We start from the raw sequence: 23987 nt of genomic DNA, 5'->3' as shown, positions 1-23987 counted from the left end.
AAAGGTGATCGGGACATCCCTAGACACAACGACATGCTGACTGCAGTGGGGTTTGAACCTGTGACCCCCTGATCCCAACACCAAGGCTCTATCCACTGCGCCATACGCCTCCCTACATTTTAGTTTTAGCCCTTTCTCTGGTTTTTAGATTTGAGAGAGAGATGTTAGTGGAGTTGCCCTTTAAGTGTATTTTGTTGTGATATCTCACCATGCTGGTAGTGAGGGAGTTGATGTAAGTCATGTCTTTGAGGCAGTATTGCCATGCGATGAGACTTTTGATGTTGATGTAGAGCTGATTCCAGAGGCTCATGATGGCTTCATAATACTGCTCATACCTAGAGAAACCACAAGCCATTCAAATCAGACACTATATAATAAACATTATGATATATTGTCATAGTCATTTTAACAGATTGCTAACTCGTTTCTTTGTGAAGGATATTTGTAATGCCTATTAAAACCTTTAAGAACATATTGAACAACAACATATGCATAGTCATCCCAAAAGGGAAGCTTTTTCCATTTATTTAATTTGTTTCAAATATAGTTATTAAAGGGAAAAAAAACTAAATTTGAACCAACTTCTAACCAGGGCTTTTTCAGACCTACATTGGCGTACATTTACTGGATGGTTCTTACTTGCTAGCAAGGCCGATGCTGAGAGGGTTTGGTGGGGGGATCAGCAGACACACAGAGGGAATCAACATGTCCAGACCTCCAGGTCCAGTCACAAGCCACTTGCTGCGCTGCGAGTTATCCTTCAGGATGCCCTCATTCCCTTTCAAAATCCCGATCTGAAGCACAAAACAGAAAATCCCAACTGAGAAAATGCTGATTTATTCCTGTAATGCTCCACTTATTACTCTGGGTCTCAGTGTGTATTTGTGTGTGAGAGAGAGAAAGAATATCCCACCTGGTCTTGTTTAAAGTCACATATGGCCTCGACCATGACGGGGCTGCTGCTCTTCTCCTCTGGGTTGCGAGGTTTCAGCCTGATAATGCTCTTAGATTTGTTAACCAGACTGTGGACCTGCCTCTTATTGTCGATGACTCGCTCCTTCTCTTTCTGTAAACATGCAAACATCACATCTGTGTTATTAACTGAGCCACTGTACACGGCAACTGTAAACCTAAGTTCGAAAAGTGAAATCAGACAACAAACTGCAGACACAATGCACAGGAATTCCATTAAGTCCTTTAAGAAACTGGCAAAACCAGTTCAAAAGACATGCAAATGGTTTTAAACCCAAATTATTTGACAGAACAAATAGTTGAGCATGCTTTGTGCTTCACACCAGCAAGAAAATGGTAATCTAGATGTTTAAATGTATAGTGATACCTCCAGGTTTCTCAGGAGCTCAGTGAGGGTATCCAGTGAGGTGGTCTTGTCGCAGGTAAACTTGCTTCGGATAGTCTCGTGTTTGTTCTGCAGCTTTGCAGCGGTCTCATTGGCCTCCTTGAAAAACTGAAGAGGGCAGCAAAAAGCTTGAATTAGTAATCACACTAACAGACCAGCGGGGCTTTCGTTCATACCAGCTGGAACAAGATTGAGCACTTACTTGGCTGTAGGCAGCATTCTCCTTCAAGTGAACATGGATACACTTGGTGATCTGGAGAAGCCAGCTCCACTGGGTCTGTAAGGTGTCCATGTAGGCCTGTTGGCACACACAGTTGTCAGTACATAGCACATTTTCTCTTTATAATGATGAAATACCCAGAATAAAATAAAACACCTTACTTCAATTTTATCTGAGGCAGGGTGGTTGTTGTTCAGGAGTCCATCCGCTTTCAGCTTCAGCTTGTTTAGGTCCTTCTCTTTCTCCTCCAGATCTCTCATCAGCCCCTGTCAGGAGAACAGGAAGTAAGGGACCAAGACGTACAGAACATACTTAACTAATATTGTAATGATAGAAACACCAAACCAGGAGAAAAGAGGGGTTCAGGTAGAAATTCTTACCGAGTAGCTCTCTTGCTTTTTTGGGATATACTGGTCGATGTTCTTGTCTCCCCAGTCAAACATAAGCTCCTCCTCCTCTCTCTCATTCACCCACATGATGGCTCTGGAGATTTCATCGATGATGCCCTGAAGCTCTCGCAGCTGATCCACACGGTTGTGGGACATTTTCTGAGACAGACAGGAATATGTATGTTTTTTAAAAAGGATTTTGACAAACTATAAAAAAACATCTTTGTAAAATAGTTTGGTTTTACCTGCAGGCTTTCCCATTCTTGTTCCATGATTGCCAGGTTGTACTTGTCCCCTCTCGAGTTCTGAAGAAAGATATTGTGTTTGTTTCTCAGTCTTGAATAAGATTACAAAACTGTTGTACACATGATACACAGTCAAAAATCGTACTTAACAAATAAGATATCTAAAGAATCCGGTCCAAACAACCACTTACCAGATCATCTCTGGCACGGTCTACTTCCTGGCTCCTCTGTAAAGAGCTGTGGGTCCTGCTGTGGCTTGTGATTTGTTTTTCTATGGTTTCGGAGTCATCTCCAAATGGAGCGGTCTCAATCATGCGCTATAAGACCCAGAATCACAGTTTATTACTTTATAATGCAATAAGTGCTACACACAATTACAATATCAAAATCTACTTCAATTGACATGGCATTTAGTTGGAACATTACTGTACAATGGTTTATGAAATACCAGTACTGCATACATACAAGTTTGAATAAATAATGAATGAATTACCAACAATGAATAATCGATCCACTGATGCTTTCTGGACTCCCTTCCGATAGATTTTAACCTCTAAAGATGTGTCACCAATGCGTTGTTTCCTTTTTTAAATGATGCAGTGTTTGTTCAATAGACAACAAAAAAAAACTGCTGCAAAATGTCAATCACTGCAAAGGTGTGGGTGTGGTTCATGTGTATTTAAGGGTTTTTGAAAAATGCACAGAGGACTTATCTTTATCCGCTTTAGTGTAAAAAGGCAATGCTTTTTATCGACTAATTGTTTTAGCAATACAAAGAAATAACACAGTGAGCTCTCTTTATTCTTTAAGGCAACCTAATTGTTAGTCTGAACACTATTCGCCCTGACTTTTATTCCCTGACGTATTTCACCTCTTTGTCCTCCAGGTGTCAGCATTTAATCATTGCATTGGTTGTCAAGCAGGAAACTATCCCAACTATTCCCCCCTTGTTAGCAACCTTTCAGCTTTGATAAGAGCTCAGCCAGAAAAAACCAACCTCAGCCAGTCCCTGCTTTTCACTTACATTTTTTCACTCTCAAAGCTTTGTTCTCTAACCACTCCCTTTTCCTTCATGACTGCTTGGCTGAAGCTACACACACTTTCTCTGTTAAGAGACTGACAGCAGGCCAGCTAATGTCTATAGTAGAAAGGTCAACAAAAGTGGACTGTATCTAGGTACACCAAGGCAAATTCCTCGTATGTGTTATCTTACTTAGCAGTAAACCCGTTTCTGATTCTGATGACTGGAAGTNATGTCACTTGTTAGACGCTTTTATCCAAAGCAACTTACATACTCAATACTGTGGGCAATCCCCACAGGAGCATTTTGAGGTGAAGTGTCTCAGGGACACTGTGTCCCTGAGACACTTCACCTCAAAATGCTCCTGTGGGGATTGCCCACAGTATTGAGTATGTAAGTTGCTTTGGATAAAAGCGTCTAACAAGTGACATGTAATGTAATCAAGTATAAAGTCTGGATCTTCTATATATATATAAAAGCTCATTTTAGTATAAAAAGGAAAACAAATGTTCTGTAAGCAGCTCTAGATTTATACTTGATGACATCACAAGTTTGAGAATTACTTCTGACTAGATTGAATTTTCCAATGCTATAAAATACGTAAATTAACTTCTTTATTAAACTAATTACCAGTTTTACTGTTTTATAATAGCTTAACTGTTTTTATACCAAGCAAAGATAGATAATACCAGGTTTCCATCTTATCTGAAACACGGTTTGCAGAGGTCTGCTCACTTCCTGTGTCTTTTCCTTAACCTGACCCCTGTCCATTGTCTTGCAGCTGTCTAAGATGCGACCCGAGGAGTACCGCAGTATCTTCAAAACACTGGAGACTCATTACCAAGAGTTCTTGCGTACCAGCCAAGGTTCTGAGATGTTTGGGGAAGAGGAAAAGAAAAATATCCAGGACAACTTTGATAAAACCCAGGACCACTATGATGCAATGGTTGGTTACAGTAAGTGTCAAATATCCTTATCTTCCTCTTAAATTGTCAGGCCACTAAATGTGCAAAAGTACTGCTGTTTCTTTCCACTATACATTGACATTCTTCACATTTTCCTGCAACCAATAAAGGGACTACTACCACGATTACCGAAACAATTGTCCCCACGGTCACATCCCCGACCGCATCCCCGGCCATACCCCCGGTCGAACCCCCGGTCACACCCCTGCCTCCCACAACCAGTTCTTCCCTCAGCGTCGTCCTGCTCAGAAATCTGCAAGATATTCATCGCAGGCTGGAGCTGGCTGAGTCGGGGCTCACCAGCCATCTTCACGTTAGCCTGGGGGAGAACAGCGTGCACGAGAGCTCAGTGCACATCGAGAAGCTAGAGGTGAGTATCTTTTCTTACAGTTCTGTCTAATTATAATTGAGATGCTCTTTGCTTAAAAACACTTGCAAAATATAGGCAAGACACGATACATTATAAAACAACTGATTATGCTAAATGTTAATTATCATACAATATTGAAATCCAGATTGTGCACCAAGAATTGGACTCCATTCATGATGAGTACATGCGACTCAGAGAAAAGGTTCTTAAACAACTGGAGGGGATACCTCGAGAATCTGAGCAAGCCAAGTTCCTCCACTCTGAACTGAAAATCATCAACCAAAAACTGGGTGGCCTGCAGGCTCTCTACCCTGCCTACTTTGAAAGGTACATTTTTTTCTCATCACTTTTCTTTTTTTTTATGTTAATACATTATTGATAAAACTCAATTTGTTCTCTCGTTAAAGGCTTTGAAAGTGATCTGCAAGAACCAGTGCATTTAACATGAAGGCTTTGTGTCTTTGACAGGATGTCAGCTGTTCAGGCTTTTCTCCGAAGCCTCCTTCAGGCTGAAGACATCATTAAAGTCTACGAGGCCCGGCTGACAGACAAGGAGACCTCCTCTCTGGACCTCGAAGAGGTGGAAAACTATCGGAGCACACTGAAGGTTTGATACACTTTTTATAGATATGTATTTTAATAATGAAGTACTTAAATAAGTATTGTACTTCAATACAGACTTGAGTTACTTATACTTCACTTGAGTATTCAAATGTAATGTCGCTTTATACTTCTGTTCTCCGCTACAAGTCAGATGGAACTTATTATTCTGGCCAATTGTTCTGCATTATGAGTACTTTTGAGGCCTTTTGCCAATGATACTTGTGTATGTTTTACTTAAAAGGACATTTTCAATGCAGACATTTTACTTTTATTGCATTAATTTAATATTACAATATTGCCATTTTTTACTTTAGTTAGCAAACTTAATACATTTTCTAAAAGTAACAAAATATAAGATTCTCTGATCAAATCATGTCCATATTGTCAGATTAAACACCTCTTGATGTAAAAAAGACTTTATAATTATTATTATTATTATCATTATTGTGGAAATTTAAAATCCACTTTGTGATTTTCTATTCAAGCAAATGAAAAGCGATCTGGATCAAAAAAGAAACCTTCTGACGGCAATGGAATCTGACCTGAGTAAAGCAGTGCACTGGAATGGTCAAATCACTGAGCCCTACCACAAGTGTGACGTAGACTTGGCCAGGTACTCAGACCAGGTGGGCCAGATGTCCGACCGCTGGCGCCGCATCCAAACCCAGATCGACAGCAGGTACATAGTCTATGCATTTACACACATTTCTTTACTACCTGTGAATATTTCTCCACATCCTCCCTCCGTCATTGCTAGTAACGGCACTAAAAATATCTCTTCGCCCCTTCCCCTGCCTCCTACTCTTTCCTCCTCAGAGTGTGGGATTTGGAGAAGCATGAGAAACAGCTGCAATATTATCAGCAGAGCAGCAATCTCCTGGAGCAGTGGATCAACAATGCCAGGAAGCGACAGGACACCCTTCAGACGGTTAAGCTCAACGACGTCCAGACTCTAATGGACCACCTTAACCAACAGAAGGCACGTCTTTACATGTCTTCTTTATACCAATACATTGTAATCAATAGTGACATTTGAACTGATTTGATTTGGTATTGGAAATATCCACCCTATCCATTTGAATTGAGACAGCTTGAGCATGTGCGTAGGTGTGGATTATTTACATTGTACAACAGCAAAAGAAAAGTTAGAAAACACATAAAAGTTAACTTACTATATTAACCAAATATATTTATTAATTTAGGAACCACTTATAATAATATAATTAATTATATATATTATTGTCTGATAAAGTAATAGCTCTCTTACAAGAGTCACAGTCTGGACAGTGTTGTGTTCAATTAAATCAGTCAATGTAATGCCACCTTTTGCTCACTGCACAGGCTCTTCACACTGAAATAAAAGGAAAGAAGGAGAAAGTAGAGGTTATGCAGAAAAACGCAGACACTTGTGCGTCCTCCATAAAGGTAGGTGGTCAATAAATCTCCCCCATTTGTTTATTTAATGTTATTTTTAAATACATGAAAGAGATTGTGGGGCAAAAATAATGAAGTCCATGTTGTGTTATGGGTTTTCAGGACTATGAGCTGCAGCTGGCTTCCTACAGTTCAGGCCTGGAAACACTGCTTAACATTCCTATCAAGAGGACAATGCTGCAGTCCCCCGCTTCTGTGGTCAGACAAGAGGTTTGAGTCCCTCCATTACGTCATATGTAACCAATTTTCAGTTAGATATTGTGTTCTTCTTCTGTTTGTCAAATTTCAATTAAACAATGATTATCGCCTTTGTATTTTAAGCTTATGCAATACAACCTATTTAAAGGTTAATCCCATGATTGCATATATCATTTAATGATATCACTGGTATTTATTTAACAAATGAACTTTTTTTTAATCCTCTTATTTTGACTCCCAACAGGCATCTGGCCTCCAGTCCAACTACATCGAGCTCCTGACCCGCTCAAGTGACTACTACAAGTTCCTGGGGGAGCTCCTGAAGAACATGGAGGAGCTGAAGGTAGGTTTCCGATTTGTAAGATGCCATTAAAGACATTGAGTCAAGTCAATATTCTTATTTTAGTAAAATAAATAGTACGATCAAATTGATATATATGAACAAATAAGTTGGTTTTAAAAATATAAAAGAAGTCACTGACGCTCTTCCTGTTTTTTCAATGCTCTCTCTACAGATCAGGAACACAAAGATAGATATGTTAGAGGAGGAACTGAGGCGTCTGAAGGACGAAATCCAGGGCCGTAATCAGAAAAATAAGTCTCTGGAGGAGGCTATGGCCCGCTTAAAGCTGGAGCTCTCTCAATCACAGGAGAGGCTAATTTCTATGGAAGAGATTAAGGTGACCCACACGATGCATGTTAATGCCACCAAGGATAGCCTAGAGAGCACACACAGCAAGCTTCAAGATCTTAATGAACAACTGATCCGAATTAAATACGAGCTGGATGAAGAAAAGAGGAAGAGAAGACTGGCAGAGGAGCGCTACACCAGCCAGCAAGAAGAGTATGAGGGGGCCGTTCGCCGCAGACAGAAAGAGCTAGAAGAACTCAACTGGAGCAAGATTGATTTAGAAAAGTCGGTGAAGGACAAAGAACGTGAAGTGGAGAGGATGAAGATACTGTTAGATGAGGAAGTGCTGCGTCGGCGAAACGCTGAATCCGATATCTCAAAGGTAAGAACAAAGTACACACAGGAGCTTAGTGAACTCAAGCAGACATACGAGACACAGATCCATGTTACCAAGACCACGATCCTGAAAACCGAGCAGCAGAAAGAAGAAGACACAGCAGATCTGAGGCTGCAAGTTGACCGACTCGCTGCTGAAAAGAGAGATCTAGAGGCGGAGCTGAGGAGGCTCAGGAACTCCATTGATCAGGTGGAAGAACAGAAGAGCAGAACAGAGCAGGAGGTCAGCCAGCAGAGGGCCTCGCTGGTACAAGAAACAAGAGTGCGCAGTGAGTTGGAGATTCAGCTGAGAACACTGATGCAACAGGGAGGGGACAATGACCTCAAACTAAAGGAGGCCACCGAAAACACTCAGGAAAAGTCCAGGCAGATCAGCCTTCTAACATTTAAGCTGGAGGAGGAGGTGAAGAAGAGGAGGAACTTGGATTTGGAAATCAATCACCTGAAACAGGCTGAGGCAGATTTGAAGGCAAAGAACGCCTCCTACCTGGAGTCCATTAACATACTTAAAGTGTCTGAGCAGGAGATCCGCATCACCCGGGTAGAGCTGGAGAAGCAGTCCAGCGAGAAAGCCAAGGTTGAGCAGAGTTCCGCCAGGCTGCAGAGCCGTATTCGGGAACTTCAGTGCTCTTTGGATGGAATGGAAGCGGAGGCGGAGAAGCAAAAGAAAGCAACCCAGGAGGAGTTCACACGTAGAAAGAGAATGGAGGCAGAGTTGGAGAGGATGACACATACTTGCAGAGAACACACTACCACGATAAGCACACTGAAATCTATCCAGATAGAGACTTCCACCAGTGGAAGAAAGTATGAGCAGGACCTCAGCGCCCTCCAGGAGGCTCTCGACAAGAGTCTGAGAGAGCATAAAGTCACCAAGCAGGAACTGACGGCTGTCACATCTGAGCTGAGGTCACTTAAACAGAAACTCCAACAGGAAATGGCTCGTATTGATGAGCTCAACCAACGTAATGAGAACCTGTATAAGACCATTGAGGAGAAGAGCCTCCAGCTTAACAACTTCACTACAGAGATTGAAAAGCTAAAGACTCTGACGCAGAGCCTGACGAAGGAAAGGCTGAGGTTGGACGAGGAGCTGAGGAAAGTGAAACAGGAGAGGGATGAGCTGAAGCTTAACAAAGACGATATTGATGGAGAAACTTCCTCTCAGATCTCAGCCTTGCATGTCCAGCTTCAGACTAGCTCCAGGAGGACCACGGAGCTCCAGGGCCTCATCAATGACCTGACCAGGGAGAGGGAAAAACTTAAAATGGAAATAGACAAAATCCAAAAGCAATCACTTGAGGTATTTTCGACAGCATTGATGGATCAACCCCTACATAATTCAACTGTTTGTGTCCTGCTTTTGCATGAATGCTTTAGGTGCTTTGAATATGAGTATTTCAAAGTGGCCCTGTTATATTAGGGGCACATGATTTTTATTTTTTATTTTAATTCACTCACTTACTAATGCTTTTTCTTAGACATGCATGTTGTTCACCCATTCTCATTGTGCATTCTGCCGTTCAACCTCAGTTGTACGAAAAATAATAATCACTACTGCATACTAATTGATGTATATATAATAATAATAATAATATATTGATGATATATTGAACACATTTATTTCGATTAGCAATTAGTTTAATCCATACTGATTTGGTTGGGATACAATTGGCCAGGTGCATCACAAATCAAATAGATAAGCACTTACAACATGCTGCCAAGGAAGAGCACATGTAATGAGTTGTGGCTCTTTACATCTGCTGCGTTTTGCCATGCATCATTTCTTGGCTTTTCTTTACAGAAATAATACCGTGTTTTCTTATCTCTTCGCAGACATCCATGATGGCGCATACTTCCCAAAGCCAATACAGTGAGCTGCTGCTGGAGAGGGACAGTTTGCTGTCTAGGCTTAAACTGCTGGACCAGGACAAGAATCGTAATCAGCGCACAGAAGAAGAGCTAACCCGCATCAAGATCACGCTAGATACTGAGATCCGCAACAAAAAGCGACTTCAGGATGAAAATAATGGTATCCTCAAGGATTTCAACCAAATGAAGAGCAAGTATGAGTTAAGAGAAAGCCACATTAGGCAGTTTGAATCAGACAGGGACAAGGCTGATCGAGACCGGATCTCCCTGAAGAATGAGATAGATAGGCTCACGAGGGAGCTGATGAGTATTGAGGAGAGGTACAAGAGCCGTCTGACGATCTCTGAAAAGGAGGCAGCAGACCTGGCTCTCAAAAGAGCGGCGCTGGAGAAAGAGATACAGAGGCTGCAGCAGAGACCCAGCACTCTGAACAGGCAGACCCAGACAAATGAAAATGTCCCAACAATCGATCCATCCAAGCTGATATTTGATGGGGTACGCCGCAAAGTCACAGCCCACCAGCTTTGTGACTGTGGTATAATCACTAAAACCACACTGGACCAGCTCCTAAAGGGAAAGAAGACAGTGGATGAGGTAGCCATGGACATCCAGCTGAGTCTTAAAGGCACTGGCATTATTGCTGGCATGAAGGCAGGTTCTCAAGGGAAAATGCCGTTCACTGAAGCGAAAAACAAGGATCTCATCACTGCAGAGAGCGCCCTCATGCTCCTTGAAGCTCAAGCTGCAACAGGCTACATAGTGGACCCAGCATTGAATGAGAAGATGCCTGTGGATACTGCCTGCTCAAGAGGGGTTGTAGACACAGAAGACAGAGACACCTTGCTGACAGCTGAAGCAGCCAGCACAGGTTTTAAAGATCCATACACTGGCAAATTGTTATCTGTGGGTCAGGCTTGCAAACAGGGCCGTGTAGACAAAGTCACAGCCATCCGTTTGCTCCAGGCTCAGGATTCTGTTGGAGGCATTCTGGACCCAGTTCTGAGTGTGTTCCTTCCCAAAGATCTGGCCTTGGATCGCAATCTTATTGATGAAGAGCTCTACAGGGCTTTGAACAAAAAACCCACCTGCTACCTGGATCCTATAACAGCAAAGAAGATCAGCTATAATGACCTTCGGAAGAAGGCCAAGGTGGAACCTGTCTCTGGCTTGCTTCTACTCAGTGGTCCAGAACAGCCCGATAAAGTCCCAGGTATCAGAGGGTATGTCACCATTTTAGAGCTCTACTCCTCTGGACTGCTGAGTGAAATTGATTGGGCTAGGTTTAAAGCGGGCGACCTCACCAGCAGTGAAATTCAAGAGAATCTAAAGTCCTATCTCTATGGCTCCTCCTGCATTGCAGGGATCTATGATGAGGCCAATGACAGAATCATGCCTTTCTATCAGGCTATGAAGGAAGGCCTGCTCATGCGAGGAACTACCCTGGAACTACTTGAGGCCCAAGCTGCTTCTGGCTTCATTGTTGATCCAGTCAACAATCTGTTCTTGACAGTAGATGAGGCCGCAAAGAGAGGCCTGATAGGAAAAGAGTTTAAGAATAAGCTGTTATCTGCAGAGAAGGCAGTAACTGGATACAAAGATCCATCCACAGGAAACAAAATCTCCCTCTTCGAGGCTATTGACAAAGATCTTATTGAGAAAGGTCATGGAATCCGTCTTCTTGAAGCCCAAATCGCCAGCGGTGGGATTATTGACCCCAAAGAAAACCACCGTATTGATATCGCTGTTGCCTATAAAAGGGGATACTTTGATAAGGAAATGAATGAGATCCTAACTTATGAAGGTGATGACACAAAAGGCTTTTTTGACCCTAATACTAAGGATAACCTGACATATCTTCAGCTGAAGGACAGGTGCATGACAGATCCCAAAACAGGCCTAACACTCCTGCCAATCGATGACAAAAAGAAGGCCAAGAAGTCACATGAGAGCCGTACCAATATCCTCCGCAAGAGGAGGGTTGTGATCGTTGACCCAGAAACTAACCTGGAGATGTCAGTGAGGGAGGCCTATCACCGAGAGCTTATTGACTATGACACTTTCCTGGACTTGTCGGAGCAGGAGTGTGAGTGGGAGGAGATAACTATCACGGCGTCTGATGGCTCTGAGCGTTTGGTGATAGTGGATAGGAAAACAGGCACCCAGTATGACATCCAGGATTGCCTGGAACGCGGTATCATTGATCAGACATATATCAATCAGTATCGTGCTGGAACGCTGACCTTGACACAGTTTGCTGACCACATCACCAGCAGAACCAGCAGTACAGGGATGCACATTTCAGCCAGCAGTGTTGATGACATATTCACCTGCAGCAGTCCCACCCAGGCCACACCATCTTCTCCCACAGTTCGTAAACGCTTCAACAGTGTTTCTATTACTGTTTCTCCCCCTGAAATGTTTGATGACCACAGCCCTGTGGGGGCTATATTCGACACAGAGACCTTGGAGAAAATAACTGTGACTGAAGGGCTCCGAAGAGGTATAGTTGACACTATTACAGCACAGAGGCTACTGGAGGCCCAGGCATGCACAGGAGGTATTATCAACCCTGCTAATGGTGATAGACTGTCGCTGCAGGATGCTGTCCATCAGAGTGTCATCGACGAAAGCATGAGTGTTAAGCTGAAAGCTGCCCAGAAAGCCTACGTTGGTTTTGAGGATGTGAAGACTAAAAGAAAGATGTCCGCAGCAGAGGCAGTGAAGGAGACATGGTTGCCCTATGAAGCTGGCCAGAGATTTTTAGAATTTCAGTACCTGACAGGAGGCCTGATCGAGCCTGGCTCTGGACGTCGCATCACCATTGAAGAGGCTATTCGTAGAGGTTGGCTGGATGGTCAAGGGGCCCAGAAGCTTCAGGATACAAGGAACCACCAGAAGAACCTGACATGCCCGAAGACAAAACTAAAGATCGCCTACAAGCAAGCCATGGACAACTGCATGGTGGAAGAAAGCAATGGTATGAAGATGCTGCAGGCCTCCTCAATATCCTCCAAGGGAATCAGCAGCCCTTACAATGTCTCCAACCCAGGATCTCGCTCCGGGTCCAGGGCTGGTTCCCTTGCCGGCTCCAGGAGTGGATCTCGTAGAGGAAGTGTGGATTACTCCTCTAGCAGCTTCACATTCAGCTCCAGCAGTACCACCTTGAGCAATTCTAAATCTTAATACACAGCATAGAAAAATTTATCTAGACCTGTTTTTAACAACAGTCCATATGCAGTTTGAGTACTCTTTTAACAGTTTGCTTTTCTAAATGCTTTTCTGCTACTTGATGATGATATTTTGGGAAATTAGTTATTTTAAATGCATTTAAATGTTTTGATAGTTTGCAGATTTTGGTGATTTGGTTTTCCAATATTTACATGTATGCAGAGTATATAATTAATATTCTTATTCTAAACCACACAAGTTAAATGAACATATTTGTCATAGCTCATTTTAATACATGGCTTATCTTCAGAAATGAACAATGTGTTATTTGAAAGTATGCTTCAAAATTAAGTTGGCTATTTTATATTCTTATTTTTTTTGCAGCTAGACTTGTGTATGATTTCATTTTTTTGTTGAAAAACAAACCAATGCATTTTGTTGATTGCGAATGCTGGTTAAGCTTAAAATACTGACTTGTATGATTAATGATCAACTGCAAAAATCACTTGCCACTAACATGTTATTCTCACACAATTGAAAATAAAATGTTCATAACAATGTTGATTCATTCCATTACTCATTAATTCTTTTATTAGCTTAATATGTCTTTGTTGTGCATTAATAGACAGTTTTATAACCGTTCACTGTTTAAGGAGAGGCTCAGCAGTATCAATTTTAACCAATGAGTGGCGCTAATTGTCATACTAAAATAGCTCAGATGCGAGTCTGATTAAACCTAAATGCCAGTCGGTTTGCCACTTTGGTTATATATTATAATATAGCAACACTGTAATGTTGGATTGACGAAACAACTGCATAACCTGATATTTAAAACATGCTAATCATGCTCAATATAAAACTATATACATGAACAAACATGGTTTCTATGGTTCAAGGCTTTTATTAGTCATACGTACATAGCTACAGTGTAGTTATGACGATGAAAATCTTAGGTCACAGGCCTTGTTGGGTTATAAACAATGAGTATAAATGATCAAGCTCTACTTTGGCCTTAAGATAATTTAACTGCGTCAGAAAACCCCACTGGAGATTGGGATATTTTTAACATACTGTAGTAGATAGCTCTCATCATTTAGACAAAAATAATACCTTATTTACTACCGTAATTCATTTTACTTTGAAAGTGCATTAGAGCAAAAACTATTGTTGCCAATAAATATACGGAATGAACCCCCCTAAAATTGTCATTAAGCCTACCACTGAACCACGATAATTATATTGACTGAGTTTTTAACATTAAAGATATTTTAGGGAAATTGTGATTTTGAAAACTGAATTGACATGTTTGTTTCGCGGTAATAGACACTGTAGTAGGAAATAGGAGGGAAAGGCACTTATTCAAATATAGTAGCCTACATATTTCCATACCAATCAGAATCAGAATACTTTAATTATCCAGAGATTGGATTTTGTGACAGTTGCTTCATTTTAGAATACAATTAAATAAAAATATAATACAAATATTCACATTAACACAACAAATTAAAGTTAAAATGCACACATTCCTACTTCAACAACATTACATTATGTGAACATTTCTCTATATGACCAAGTGTCTTTTATTTACATTGTGTTAAAATAAGATACAATAAAATAACATGTACTTTATTAATCCCAATTTGGGAAACATTTTTGTTACAGGAGCATAAAACAAAACAAGGCATTGCACATAATAACAAATTAAAAGAGTAGAAATAAACAATTCTAAAATATAAACATCTCAAAATAGAGATAATAATAGACCAGCATTAGAGAGTAAGACAAATATACAGAAGACCTTGAAGATAAAAATGTTTAATGATGTAATGGACTGTACACATATGAAGGGTTTTTTGGGGGTCCGGCTGGACGAAGTATCCGTCTGCGTGTGAGGGGTGAGGGTGAGAACAAATGGAGACAGGCATCGGTAGGAGGCCGTAGAGAGGGGAGGAAGTGTGGAAGGGGGAGGGAACAAGGGAGACAGCCCTAGCGGCACAGTGGGAGGACTATCCCATGCCAGGACTTGTGGCGGCTGCAGCGGCCCGGACTGAAGGAAGTGTGCAGCAGGGGGGCTGAGCAGCAGAACAGCAGCAGACCAGGAACCGAACTCAGGCTACCATTTTATCACCGACAGCCTCTGAAAGGGAGAGGACCGGGTCCAGCTGAGCACATTCCAGCAGAGGAAAATGAGCCTTTCAGCCTGCATTAAGCCTGTATGACGGGCTGAGGGCTCTCTGATCAGGACTTTACCCACTACTTCTGCAGCCTCAACTGACAAAGGGACACAGAGGAGAAAAAACCCAGAATCAAAGTGCTCGCTTTCCGTTTGAAAAGGTAAGGGCACTTTGTGTGAACTTTTACACGGTCAATCCTTAGCAGGGAGGCATTTTAAAGCCAGGCTGGTCAGTATTTAAGTGCACTTTCAGACACTGTGGATTTAGTTTTCTGTTCTCTTCAGCTCTTTGCTCAGTCACATTTCATTGAGTTTGCTCAATTATTCAAAGTGCAAAACAGGCCACTGCCCTCTTTATTTATTTTGGCTCCGACGAAAACCAGAGATGTGTGTTTGTGTTTTGCTCCAGCTCCTCCAGCAGCACAGAGAAGGGACTCATTCAAACTGACCCAGCACGGATTCCCTGTTCAATGTGAACTAGTATTATTTATGTCTTTGAATTGAACTTCCTGAATCTCGGATTTAAATATTTGGGTCTTTTTTATCTTTAAAATGTCTTCCTCAATGAACTGTTTTGCAATGGCTATAATTTGGGGTTCCTTTCTATTGTGGGCTCTGGAGACCTTTTATAATGTGAAACACATGGGGCCATTCTTGTGGAAGACTTGTATCCAGTAGTCTGAAATTTCCAAAAGAAACCATGTGTGGCCGGTTTGAATTTCTCAGTCGGTAGATAAATGATGTAGACAATCAGAACAAGAGTATGGCTTTTTTCTCTTTGAGCTACAGCTGCTGCGTGGTATTTGTGGCCCTAGGGCTGTGTTTCTCAGGCAGCCATTGTTGATGACATGTACAAGCGCCCTTACATCACAACAGCTTCAACCCTCTTCACCTGAATATCAGTCACTCCTTTGGAAATCAGACACACACCTGCATTAACACCCTCTTTCTGTCAGGCAACATAAACCATGCAGGTTGTTCAGAACATTTTAAAGGCTAAACTCTTTCAAGATTAGCTTTAATTACAGACCCAGTAAGACAGGAGAAACATTTTTGAACTGGCAATTATAGCTTTTTTCCGTGGTTCAATTTGAAGTCAGTCGTATGAACAATATCTTGCCCCTCAAGGCGAAAAAAAAGGTGCATCAGAAAACCCAAAGTGTTAGGTGGTAATTACAAAGGGCTGGCAGGACGACAGATGAATGGGGATCCTGATGGTGTGGTTTGGACAGGTGGGTTGGCAGAAGGTTGGGGTTGTGTACTGTAAACAGAACACTGTGATCTAACCCTGGGAGGAACAGCATGGGACAGAGCGCTGGGGCATTTCACTTTGTCACGGCTGTGCCATGGCCACTTGGCTGACATGTGTAAGTCATTAAACAGAGAGAAGGAGACCAGAAGAAGGAAGGCTGTAACAGCTATAAAGAGAGTTGAGAAAAAGAGAGATGGAGGGAATGAGAGAGCGAGAGTTGGAACGTAATCCATTTTGGAATGCATTCCACATTGACCTTGGGATAGAAAACGGTAATTAGGGAGCACTTTAGGAGCCTTAAGGGTGCACAGATTTGCTCAGGGCTGTCATTTTTATTCCCTTCAACATATCTCACGAAAATGTGGGACAAATACATGTTAGAGTTCCAGGGTTACTAAATAAACTTACTAAAAATACTCATCTCCTGCCTCATGGTTTTGTTTATTTCAGTTCTTTAGCAGTAAATGGGTGTCAAAGTCATTTCGTAAACATATAAAGCCCCTGACAGGAAAAGGCCAGAACAAACTGTGGGCGGCCTTGTCCCTCTCGGGGGCTTTCAACCAGCCTGTTATGTCACTGTGGACATGTTATCCTGCAGAATTGGCTCGTGCCAAGTATGAATACAAGGCAGTTTGGAACAGTTAAGCTGAGGGTATTAAGGTGTTTTAGGTGGCTATTAGCTGTGAATGCTAAATTCCAAGTGGGGGCTACAGACAGATGACAATAGCAAGAAACAAATCTGTTCTGGTTGTGAAACTCCTGTCATCTGATTGAGTTGTAAACAGGCAGATAATGATATGTTCATGTGCTGGGAAACAAATAAAGAGTAGGAAATAAAAAGCTACCTTTAGTTAAAAAAGGTTAAAACATTTTACCATCCAGCCCTGCCGGCAGCTAGAATTCCTGAAGCATTTATGGCACTTAAGCTGTTACTAAGGTTTGCAGACAAGCAGTTTAGGAGATCATTAATCTGTCCGGAGTCTCCCAAGAGGCAGAGGTGTGTAGCAGCTTTTTCCATATGTGCATAACAGAGCCAGGGCCTACATGCTGGGTTGGATGAGCTTTATCACCCCTCTTTGAATTCAACCTCTCAAAAGCTGCAGCTCTGTTCCTGTGAAAGTTTGTGTTGAGTTGGGGTTTTGTGCTCCAAGGAATATCAGTGCATTCATTTTTGGTTTCAGACACATATTTTCGGTTTAATGGACCTATAAAAATATAAGTTGTCACATAATTGAGGCCTTTACCTCAACATGTCAATCATCAACTAGAAGCCGGAGCCAACAGAAGCATTTCAATTTATCATTGAAGTGTGATGGGGAGAGGGGGTTGCCTTAATTGCTTTCATATGTTTGCAGGCATAATGTTGAGGACGTTTGAGTTTTTAAAATTGATTTAAAACACCTTTTACTAATTGGCAACCTATCTATTGAAATGTTGATTGAGTTAAGTAGATTTATATATATATATTTTCAGTAAAAAATAGATTAAAGTTTCTCCGTCGCAGCATTTTTTCAAGGAATTATTCAACACATTTTGGCTTTAAGTCATTTGGCTGGCTTTGATAGTGAATTGCAATTAGAATTTGTCATTGTTTATACATTTTACAAACTTAATACTGAACCACAGAGGAATTGATGCCTTCATTGATAACAACAATACAAGTCTCCCACTATTAATTACATCTTAACCTTTCTGTTTCACTGATCTTTTATCAGGTTTGATAACTTTATCTCATGACTCATGCCTATAAGAATATGCACTTCCTTTGTGTTCCTTCCCTTATGTACCCAAGACACTCTACACTGTATTTTCTCTTCCAGTGGTTTGCACAAATATGTAAAAGCAATCTGCACTGTGATGGCCACACTGAGATCGCTAATGGAAAATACAGTCGATGGAGCCTAGACATGTAGCAACCGGCCTGATCACATACAAACAAACTTTTGCGTAAATGGATTCGGTTACTGTGGCTCAACCCCAGGCTCGGGAGACTCTTTATTATTTGTGACAGACAAGCATGCAAAGTCTTTGCCAACTGTTGTTACCACAGTGTACTCACTAAGTAAAAACAGCTATGAGGTCACTGTTGGGCATGATTTAACCCTTTTGGGTCTGACGAACTGATGTCTGGATTCTGAGACGGTTCTCTCTGCTGTTTATGTCGCATTACATGATGCCGCCTCCTTCATCTCATGGTTCACCTGCTCATACAAAATGGAAGATTCCATATAGAGGTAGGCCTAAAGGCAGGTGACGGGTGTGGCTCTTGAAATAGATTCATCCCAGCTCTTTAATGTGCCTTCCCGCTTGGCCTTCCCTGCATTTTATTCAACACATAAATGGAATGTTTGATTAACTTATTCTTAGCGTTCTTCTGGGTACTTGAAAGAAAGGCATTTGGAGCTGGTCCCAAGTGATGGTCATGCATGTGTGAACGTGGCTGACAGCACCCACGCAGCCTAGTCAAGCTTTTACCTGCAGGGTTGGAGCTGGGGGAGCCAGACACACCCTAATCCCCCAACATCCTGACCTCGGTAAACCTGTCGCAGCTTGTTCACCGAAAAACCTGGCAACCCGTTTTTTTCTCCAATCTCTCTGCCTACCCCGCTACTCTACCAGCCTGACTCTCCCAGTGCCATGGGTGGGCTCAGGATTTGAGTTCCTTGGCACTGCTTATTCTGCCTTTGTGAGCTAATGCTGCGCCTCAAACCAGGAACAAAAGCAGTCAGTGCAAATTAAAGACCAATTATCTTTAGTGCGTGCTGGGGCATGTCGCTCATGTTAGCTTGAATGATGAGTGGGAGAAATGAGAGGTCTAGTAGGAAAAGGATGTTGTTCTGCAGTGTGAATGCTGCAGGAGAAATTATCAAGCCACAAATTGATATTTTAAAAGTTTTATGTGTTTTCGTTTTTAAATAATGTGATGTTAACTACTTGTGTGCATCTTTATGGGTTTTATCTGAGTTGGATGAAACCTTTATTTACCTTTTTGTTTAGTAACCTTGAAATTATTATGTAATTGGTTATTTAATAGTTTGACTTTTGAAGCGTCTTTCAGTTTTTAGAAAAGCGCTATATAAGTGTCTTGCATTATTATTATTATTATTATTATTATTATTATTATTATTATTATTAAGCTTATTTGCATTTTCGGCAAGAATGCGAATATGCCTATTTTCCAGAATGTCAAACTTAATACAAAAATATTTTTAAACAGATTTGTATACACCAAATGAATTAATGTGTTTTTCCCACTCTTGGATCACATTGAGGTGAAGTGTAGGTTAGATGTCTTTCCCATCTCTAGTTAGCAGAGTACTCTGACACTTCCAAAACATTACTAAGCCTCCTTCCCATGCCCCTGCCCTGGAGAGACACAAAGCCGACCTGTTCATTAATTTCCCATTAGTCAACAGTTTTTCCTTTAGAGTCTCACGGGAAATAGACTAACCCCACCATTAATTCCAACAATCCCCGAGGACCTCTTTGCCCCGCTCCCACCACCTCCACCAACACACACACGCACAAAACACCCAGCCCTGTTTCCCCAAGTGATGACCTCTTCGTACACATGGCCTCTTTCATTCCGCTCTGAGGGTTGGTTTAAGCCGTGGCCACACTGTCCCTGGTTTATGGCTCCCTCTCTGGCCCCCTTCAAAGTGTCGGGCTGTAGCCTGCAGTCGTTGCAGTCTTAATTGACGGACACATTCTTGAGAGTGGATCATTTAATCACAACAAACAATTCGAGTCATTCAAGAAGGATGATGATATCTCTGGCAGTGTTAGGAATGTGTTTTGGAGAGTGTGTGTGTGTGAGAAACATTTATCAAGCTCTGTTGATCAGTTGTTGTTTTTTTAATGCTGGTTTTCTAAGTCATGGGCACACAGCTAATTCTTGCATACTCAAAAGGTAGGTAGGTTGGGTTTGCTGTATGACAATAATCTAATATATAGAAATAGGAACTATACAAGATGCATTCAGCTAAACATTACAAGTTGAGCAGTGCACATAAAGTACATTGTTTTACTTCAACTAATACCACAATACTGTTGCAAGTGAAGTGATAAAGTTGTGTGATTATTAGCCAAAATATAGTATATGTAATATTATATAATCCACTATAACTGCATACATCAGAATTAAATAAATTAAATTAATGATAGCAAGTGTTGGTCTGTATTTATATATAAATGTGATACAATAATGTAATAAAATTGGCCAACATATAACATAATAGACATTATAGTACAGCAATAGAACATATACAGTGTGATATAATTAGAGGTTATTATAACAATTTCTAAATAATTCAAATAATAATATATAATACAATATAGTCATTTCATTGTATTTGGTGTCTCATATTTCCAAATCAGTCCAAAAATAAACAAGATTTTGTCATCGTACTTTTTGGCAGAGTATATTTAGTTATTTTATGAAATGTCAAAAAGGGTCAGTTGTCATTTCCTATATGATAAAATTAACATTATAAAGGAAATGCATGTAAAATAAATCCACATTTCTTAATTTCACAATCATAATAATAAATACACAGGGAAGCAGCCAATCCTCATAATAAACTGGAAAAGCAACAAACATATTCAGCGTTTAAACTCCATATAAAAGCGGTTTGTTTGATTTATTGATGGATTGGCTAATAGCATCAGCACAAGTGATGGCCGCAGGCAACACTTTTCTATTACACGGCTGACAACCCGCACAGAGCATACAGAGATGACTAGATAAGAGAATAAGGGATGTGTTTGTGGATGTGGGGGGTGAGACAGGCTCTCTCCAGACTACCACCGCAGGAAGTGCATGGCCATGAGGTCACAGGGACACGGCATCACTCAGGGATTTACAGCAACTGGTTCTAACCGGTGTTGTTTGAAAGTTATTTTTGGTCTTTGTCACTGTTTTTCCGACTGACATTGGGTGTTAGATTGCTGGTGTTCAACCTTTTGATAACACTGATCTGTATTTATTATTTGCAATGGTGATAAGAGGCACTCATCTCTCACATGTTCAAAAGCCCTTGATATATTGTTCCGTTACAAAAAGTACTGTGTGTATGACTCACAATGTTAACCGTTTTTTATGCAAACAAGACACCCTCTGTTGTACAATCTGGAATTGAGGTTGATCTCTAAAGATTTACCGCGGCAGACTTGGACACAACAATGACTAAAGCTGTGGACTTTGACCACCAAATATTGACTTGAGCAAAGTCACTTGCTTTAAGCGGGAACGGTTTGAGGTTATTAAAGTGCCTGACCCACCTGCGTCTCTTATTCATTTTGTTTTCAACAGGAAGATCCAAGATTCATGATGGAGGAGGGATATGAACTCGACCTGACGTACATCACAGAGCGCATCATTGCCGTGTCCTTCCCCCGGGGCTGCACAGAGGAGATCTACTCTCACAATCTGAAGGATGTCACACGAATGCTCAAGTGCAAGCATGCCGATAATTACCTGGTCAGTTCTCCTCCATGTGCTGCTCACCTAGAAATAAGCTCAAGTATCAAAGTGCAAACCGTATTGATGTCAGGGCTGATGGGCCTACATAGGATATTGACATGAGAGTATTGATCTCAAAGTGCATAGTGCATCTTCACTCGTATAAATGTAGGAACCAGTGTTAAAGCAGAATGCAATAATCTTAAAGACAACATTTCAAGTCATTGACTTTGTCATGTGTTCTCTTTAGATTATCAACCTGTCAGAGAAAAGACATGATCTCACTAAAATGAACCCAAAGGTAAGTTTACTGTGTCCTCTAAAGTAAAATAAAATAAGAAATTACATCAATACCCTAAAGAACAAATACAATTAATTGTAATGGCAAAATAGAGTTAGGTTCAAACTCTTTGTCAGCTCTGTGCAACCAGCTACAGTAAACAGTCTAATCTAGATTGTTAATGCACTACTGTATGTGTTAAGAGTGTGTGATGTGTTTTCAGACTCTGGACACAGGCTGGCCTGACATGCACGCTCCACCCCTGGATAAAATCTGCACCATCTGTAAGGCCATGGAGAGCTGGCTCAATGCTGACCCCCTTCATGTGGTGGTGATACACTGCAGGGTGAGCATCAAGCGTTTGTTTTGTATCAGCTTTAGTTTTAGTTCTGCTTTATTTAGTTACTATCTGTTATGCTACGCACAAAATTCTTTATTATTCCGCCGGGTTATTTTGCACCTCTTCTTCTCCCACATTCCACATCGCAGAAACTCCGTTCAAACATCAAAACGTTCAGCTCGGTCGGGAATCGATGGCTCTTACTTTTCTCATTCATAACTTTCCCGAGATACATCCCATAATTCCTCACATTTTTAACATGGAAGTCAATGGAGAAACTCTTCAGACTTGAACAATCTTCATGCAACTTCAACTGCTAACTGCTGCTTCATACTTTCACTCAGAAACCTCATTCCAACTTTAAAATGCTACACATCTTTCTGACATTATTCGTGTAACACAACTTTTAAATCTGATTCGTACCTTGGTAAAGAGGCCTTCTTCAGACTTTAGAGTGCGTGATGTCACAGCTAGAGTGGAGGACAGATTTAATTTTGCCTTCATATTTTCTTTTAAACCTGCCATAATTCCCAAACCCTAGAATTCCTGAGACATCATTTTTCATGAGAAACGTAGGAAAACATCTCGTAGCTTGAAAAGTAAAAAAAAAATTAAGCAAAATAATTAAACAAAATGCCTCTTGAGGGCATGAAGTGACAAAAACGTTCAACATGTCTCCATTAAACCCCATTGTAACTTCAGCCTCATCTTTCCCCACCACAGCAGCCGCACACCTTTAGTTAATCTGCCAAAAAGGCCACATTATTAACCCAAAAGTACACTTCAGATGCTCAAGTTCCTTGACATGTTTCACGCTTTGAAATGTCTGTTTTTATTTTCTGTTACGGTTCTTCAACAAAACGTTCACATGTAAGAGGTTTATCTCTCATTCAGAACAATGAAAATGCTCTCCTCTCACTGATTACTGCACCATGGAAACCTTTGATCTCTGGACACCTCGTTAGCTCAAATATAAACACCTGTGTCATGGAACACGATGATGTCATAACTCCAACTGACATGCTCAGAGCAGCAGACTTCAGATAATGGTTAATGGTCCTGCCCTCAACAGCTCTACGTCAATTATGGGGTGTCATCATATGCCGTTTCCATGGAAACGCATCCCTCGCCATAAAACACGATGTCGCTGTAACTCCAATGGACACGATCCGATCGTCCCCCAAACTTCACTTGTATATCACCGGTCCATGCCACAACAGTTTTACGCCAAATCTGAGATCTCACCATAGACTGTTGCCATGGAAACGCATCCCTCGCCATAATAGACGAAGTCGCTATAACTCCTATGAAAATGTTCAAAAAGTGCTCAAACTTCAATGGTGTCTAACAGTCCAGCCGTGAAGACATCTACGGGACAGTTTTGAGATTTCTTCAAATGCCGTTGCCATGGCAACACAATGCTCGCCATGAAACACGGTTTTCTCATAACTTCAGTGAAAATGCTCCAAACAGCCCAAAACTTCGCAGGTCTGGTAACGATGCAGCCATCAACGCATCTAAGCGTATTATGGGATGTCATAAAATGCCGTTGGCAGATCATTCGCCATCAAGTTAGTTCAAATGTTTGCAGTTCAAATATTCTGCTGCTTTT

General features: G+C 41.2%; 3 protein-coding genes across 4 annotated transcripts in view; 2 read left to right on the top strand and 1 right to left on the bottom strand.

The window, feature by feature from the left end:
* The window catches only part of LOC104949498 (desmoplakin-like), an 8023-nt gene extending 647 nt beyond the window's left edge, over nt 1-7376 (bottom strand). Inside the window, exons 1-11 of the mRNA XM_010775861.1 lie at nt 7372-7376; nt 6494-6503; nt 2403-2528; nt 2212-2271; nt 1958-2125; nt 1739-1843; nt 1560-1655; nt 1340-1465; nt 914-1066; nt 640-794; nt 209-335 (exon numbers count right to left, since the gene is read on the bottom strand). Of these exons, the coding sequence (XP_010774163.1) occupies nt 209-335; nt 640-794; nt 914-1066; nt 1340-1465; nt 1560-1655; nt 1739-1843; nt 1958-2125; nt 2212-2271; nt 2403-2525 (1113 nt within the window). The 5' untranslated portion in view covers nt 2526-2528; nt 6494-6503; nt 7372-7376. The remainder of the gene's footprint in view (nt 1-208; nt 336-639; nt 795-913; nt 1067-1339; nt 1466-1559; nt 1656-1738; nt 1844-1957; nt 2126-2211; nt 2272-2402; nt 2529-6493; nt 6504-7371) is intronic.
* On the top strand, nt 4013-13431 carry LOC104949487 (desmoplakin-like). Of its 2 annotated transcripts, none has more exons than XM_010775847.1 (11): nt 4013-4188; nt 4308-4567; nt 4713-4894; nt 5036-5174; nt 5656-5849; nt 5987-6149; nt 6512-6595; nt 6707-6814; nt 7047-7145; nt 7318-7815; nt 9666-13431. In XM_010775847.1, exons 1-11 carry the CDS (start codon nt 4023-4025, stop codon nt 12882-12884), a joined length of 5112 nt encoding a protein of 1703 aa, XP_010774149.1. In that variant the 5' UTR covers nt 4013-4022; the 3' UTR covers nt 12885-13431. The 2 variants fall into 2 exon arrangements, with proteins under 2 accessions (XP_010774149.1, XP_010774148.1); XM_010775846.1 differs by having other exon boundaries at nt 7318-9132.
* Nucleotides 13432-15107: 1676 nt separating this feature from the next.
* Nucleotides 15108-23987, top strand: part of LOC104949497 (tensin-3-like) — a 21220-nt gene continuing 12340 nt past the window's right edge. Inside the window, exons 1-4 of the mRNA XM_010775860.1 lie at nt 15108-15203; nt 21606-21773; nt 22006-22056; nt 22259-22381. Coding sequence (XP_010774162.1) covers nt 21621-21773; nt 22006-22056; nt 22259-22381 — 327 coding nt within the window. The 5' untranslated portion in view covers nt 15108-15203; nt 21606-21620. The remainder of the gene's footprint in view (nt 15204-21605; nt 21774-22005; nt 22057-22258; nt 22382-23987) is intronic.

Source organism: Notothenia coriiceps, unplaced genomic scaffold, assembly GCF_000735185.1.
Source record: "Notothenia coriiceps isolate Sejong01 unplaced genomic scaffold, NC01 NC01_scaffold00016293, whole genome shotgun sequence".
Lineage (NCBI taxonomy): Eukaryota > Metazoa > Chordata > Actinopteri > Perciformes > Nototheniidae > Notothenia > Notothenia coriiceps.
This window is presented reverse-complemented; position numbering and strand designations above follow the sequence as displayed.

Bases quoted from the DNA above. Each gene is read 5' to 3' on its own strand.
- LOC104949487 (XM_010775846.1), top strand. From the start codon at position 4,023: ATGCGACCCGAGGAGTACCGCAGTATCTTCAAAACACTGGAGACTCAT. The intron at 5,175-5,655 runs GTTTGATACACT...TTTCTATTCAAG, and splicing joins ACTATCGGAGCACACTGAAG to CAAATGAAAAGCGATCTGGA. The intron at 5,850-5,986 runs GTACATAGTCTA...TTTCCTCCTCAG, and splicing joins CAAACCCAGATCGACAGCAG to AGTGTGGGATTTGGAGAAGC.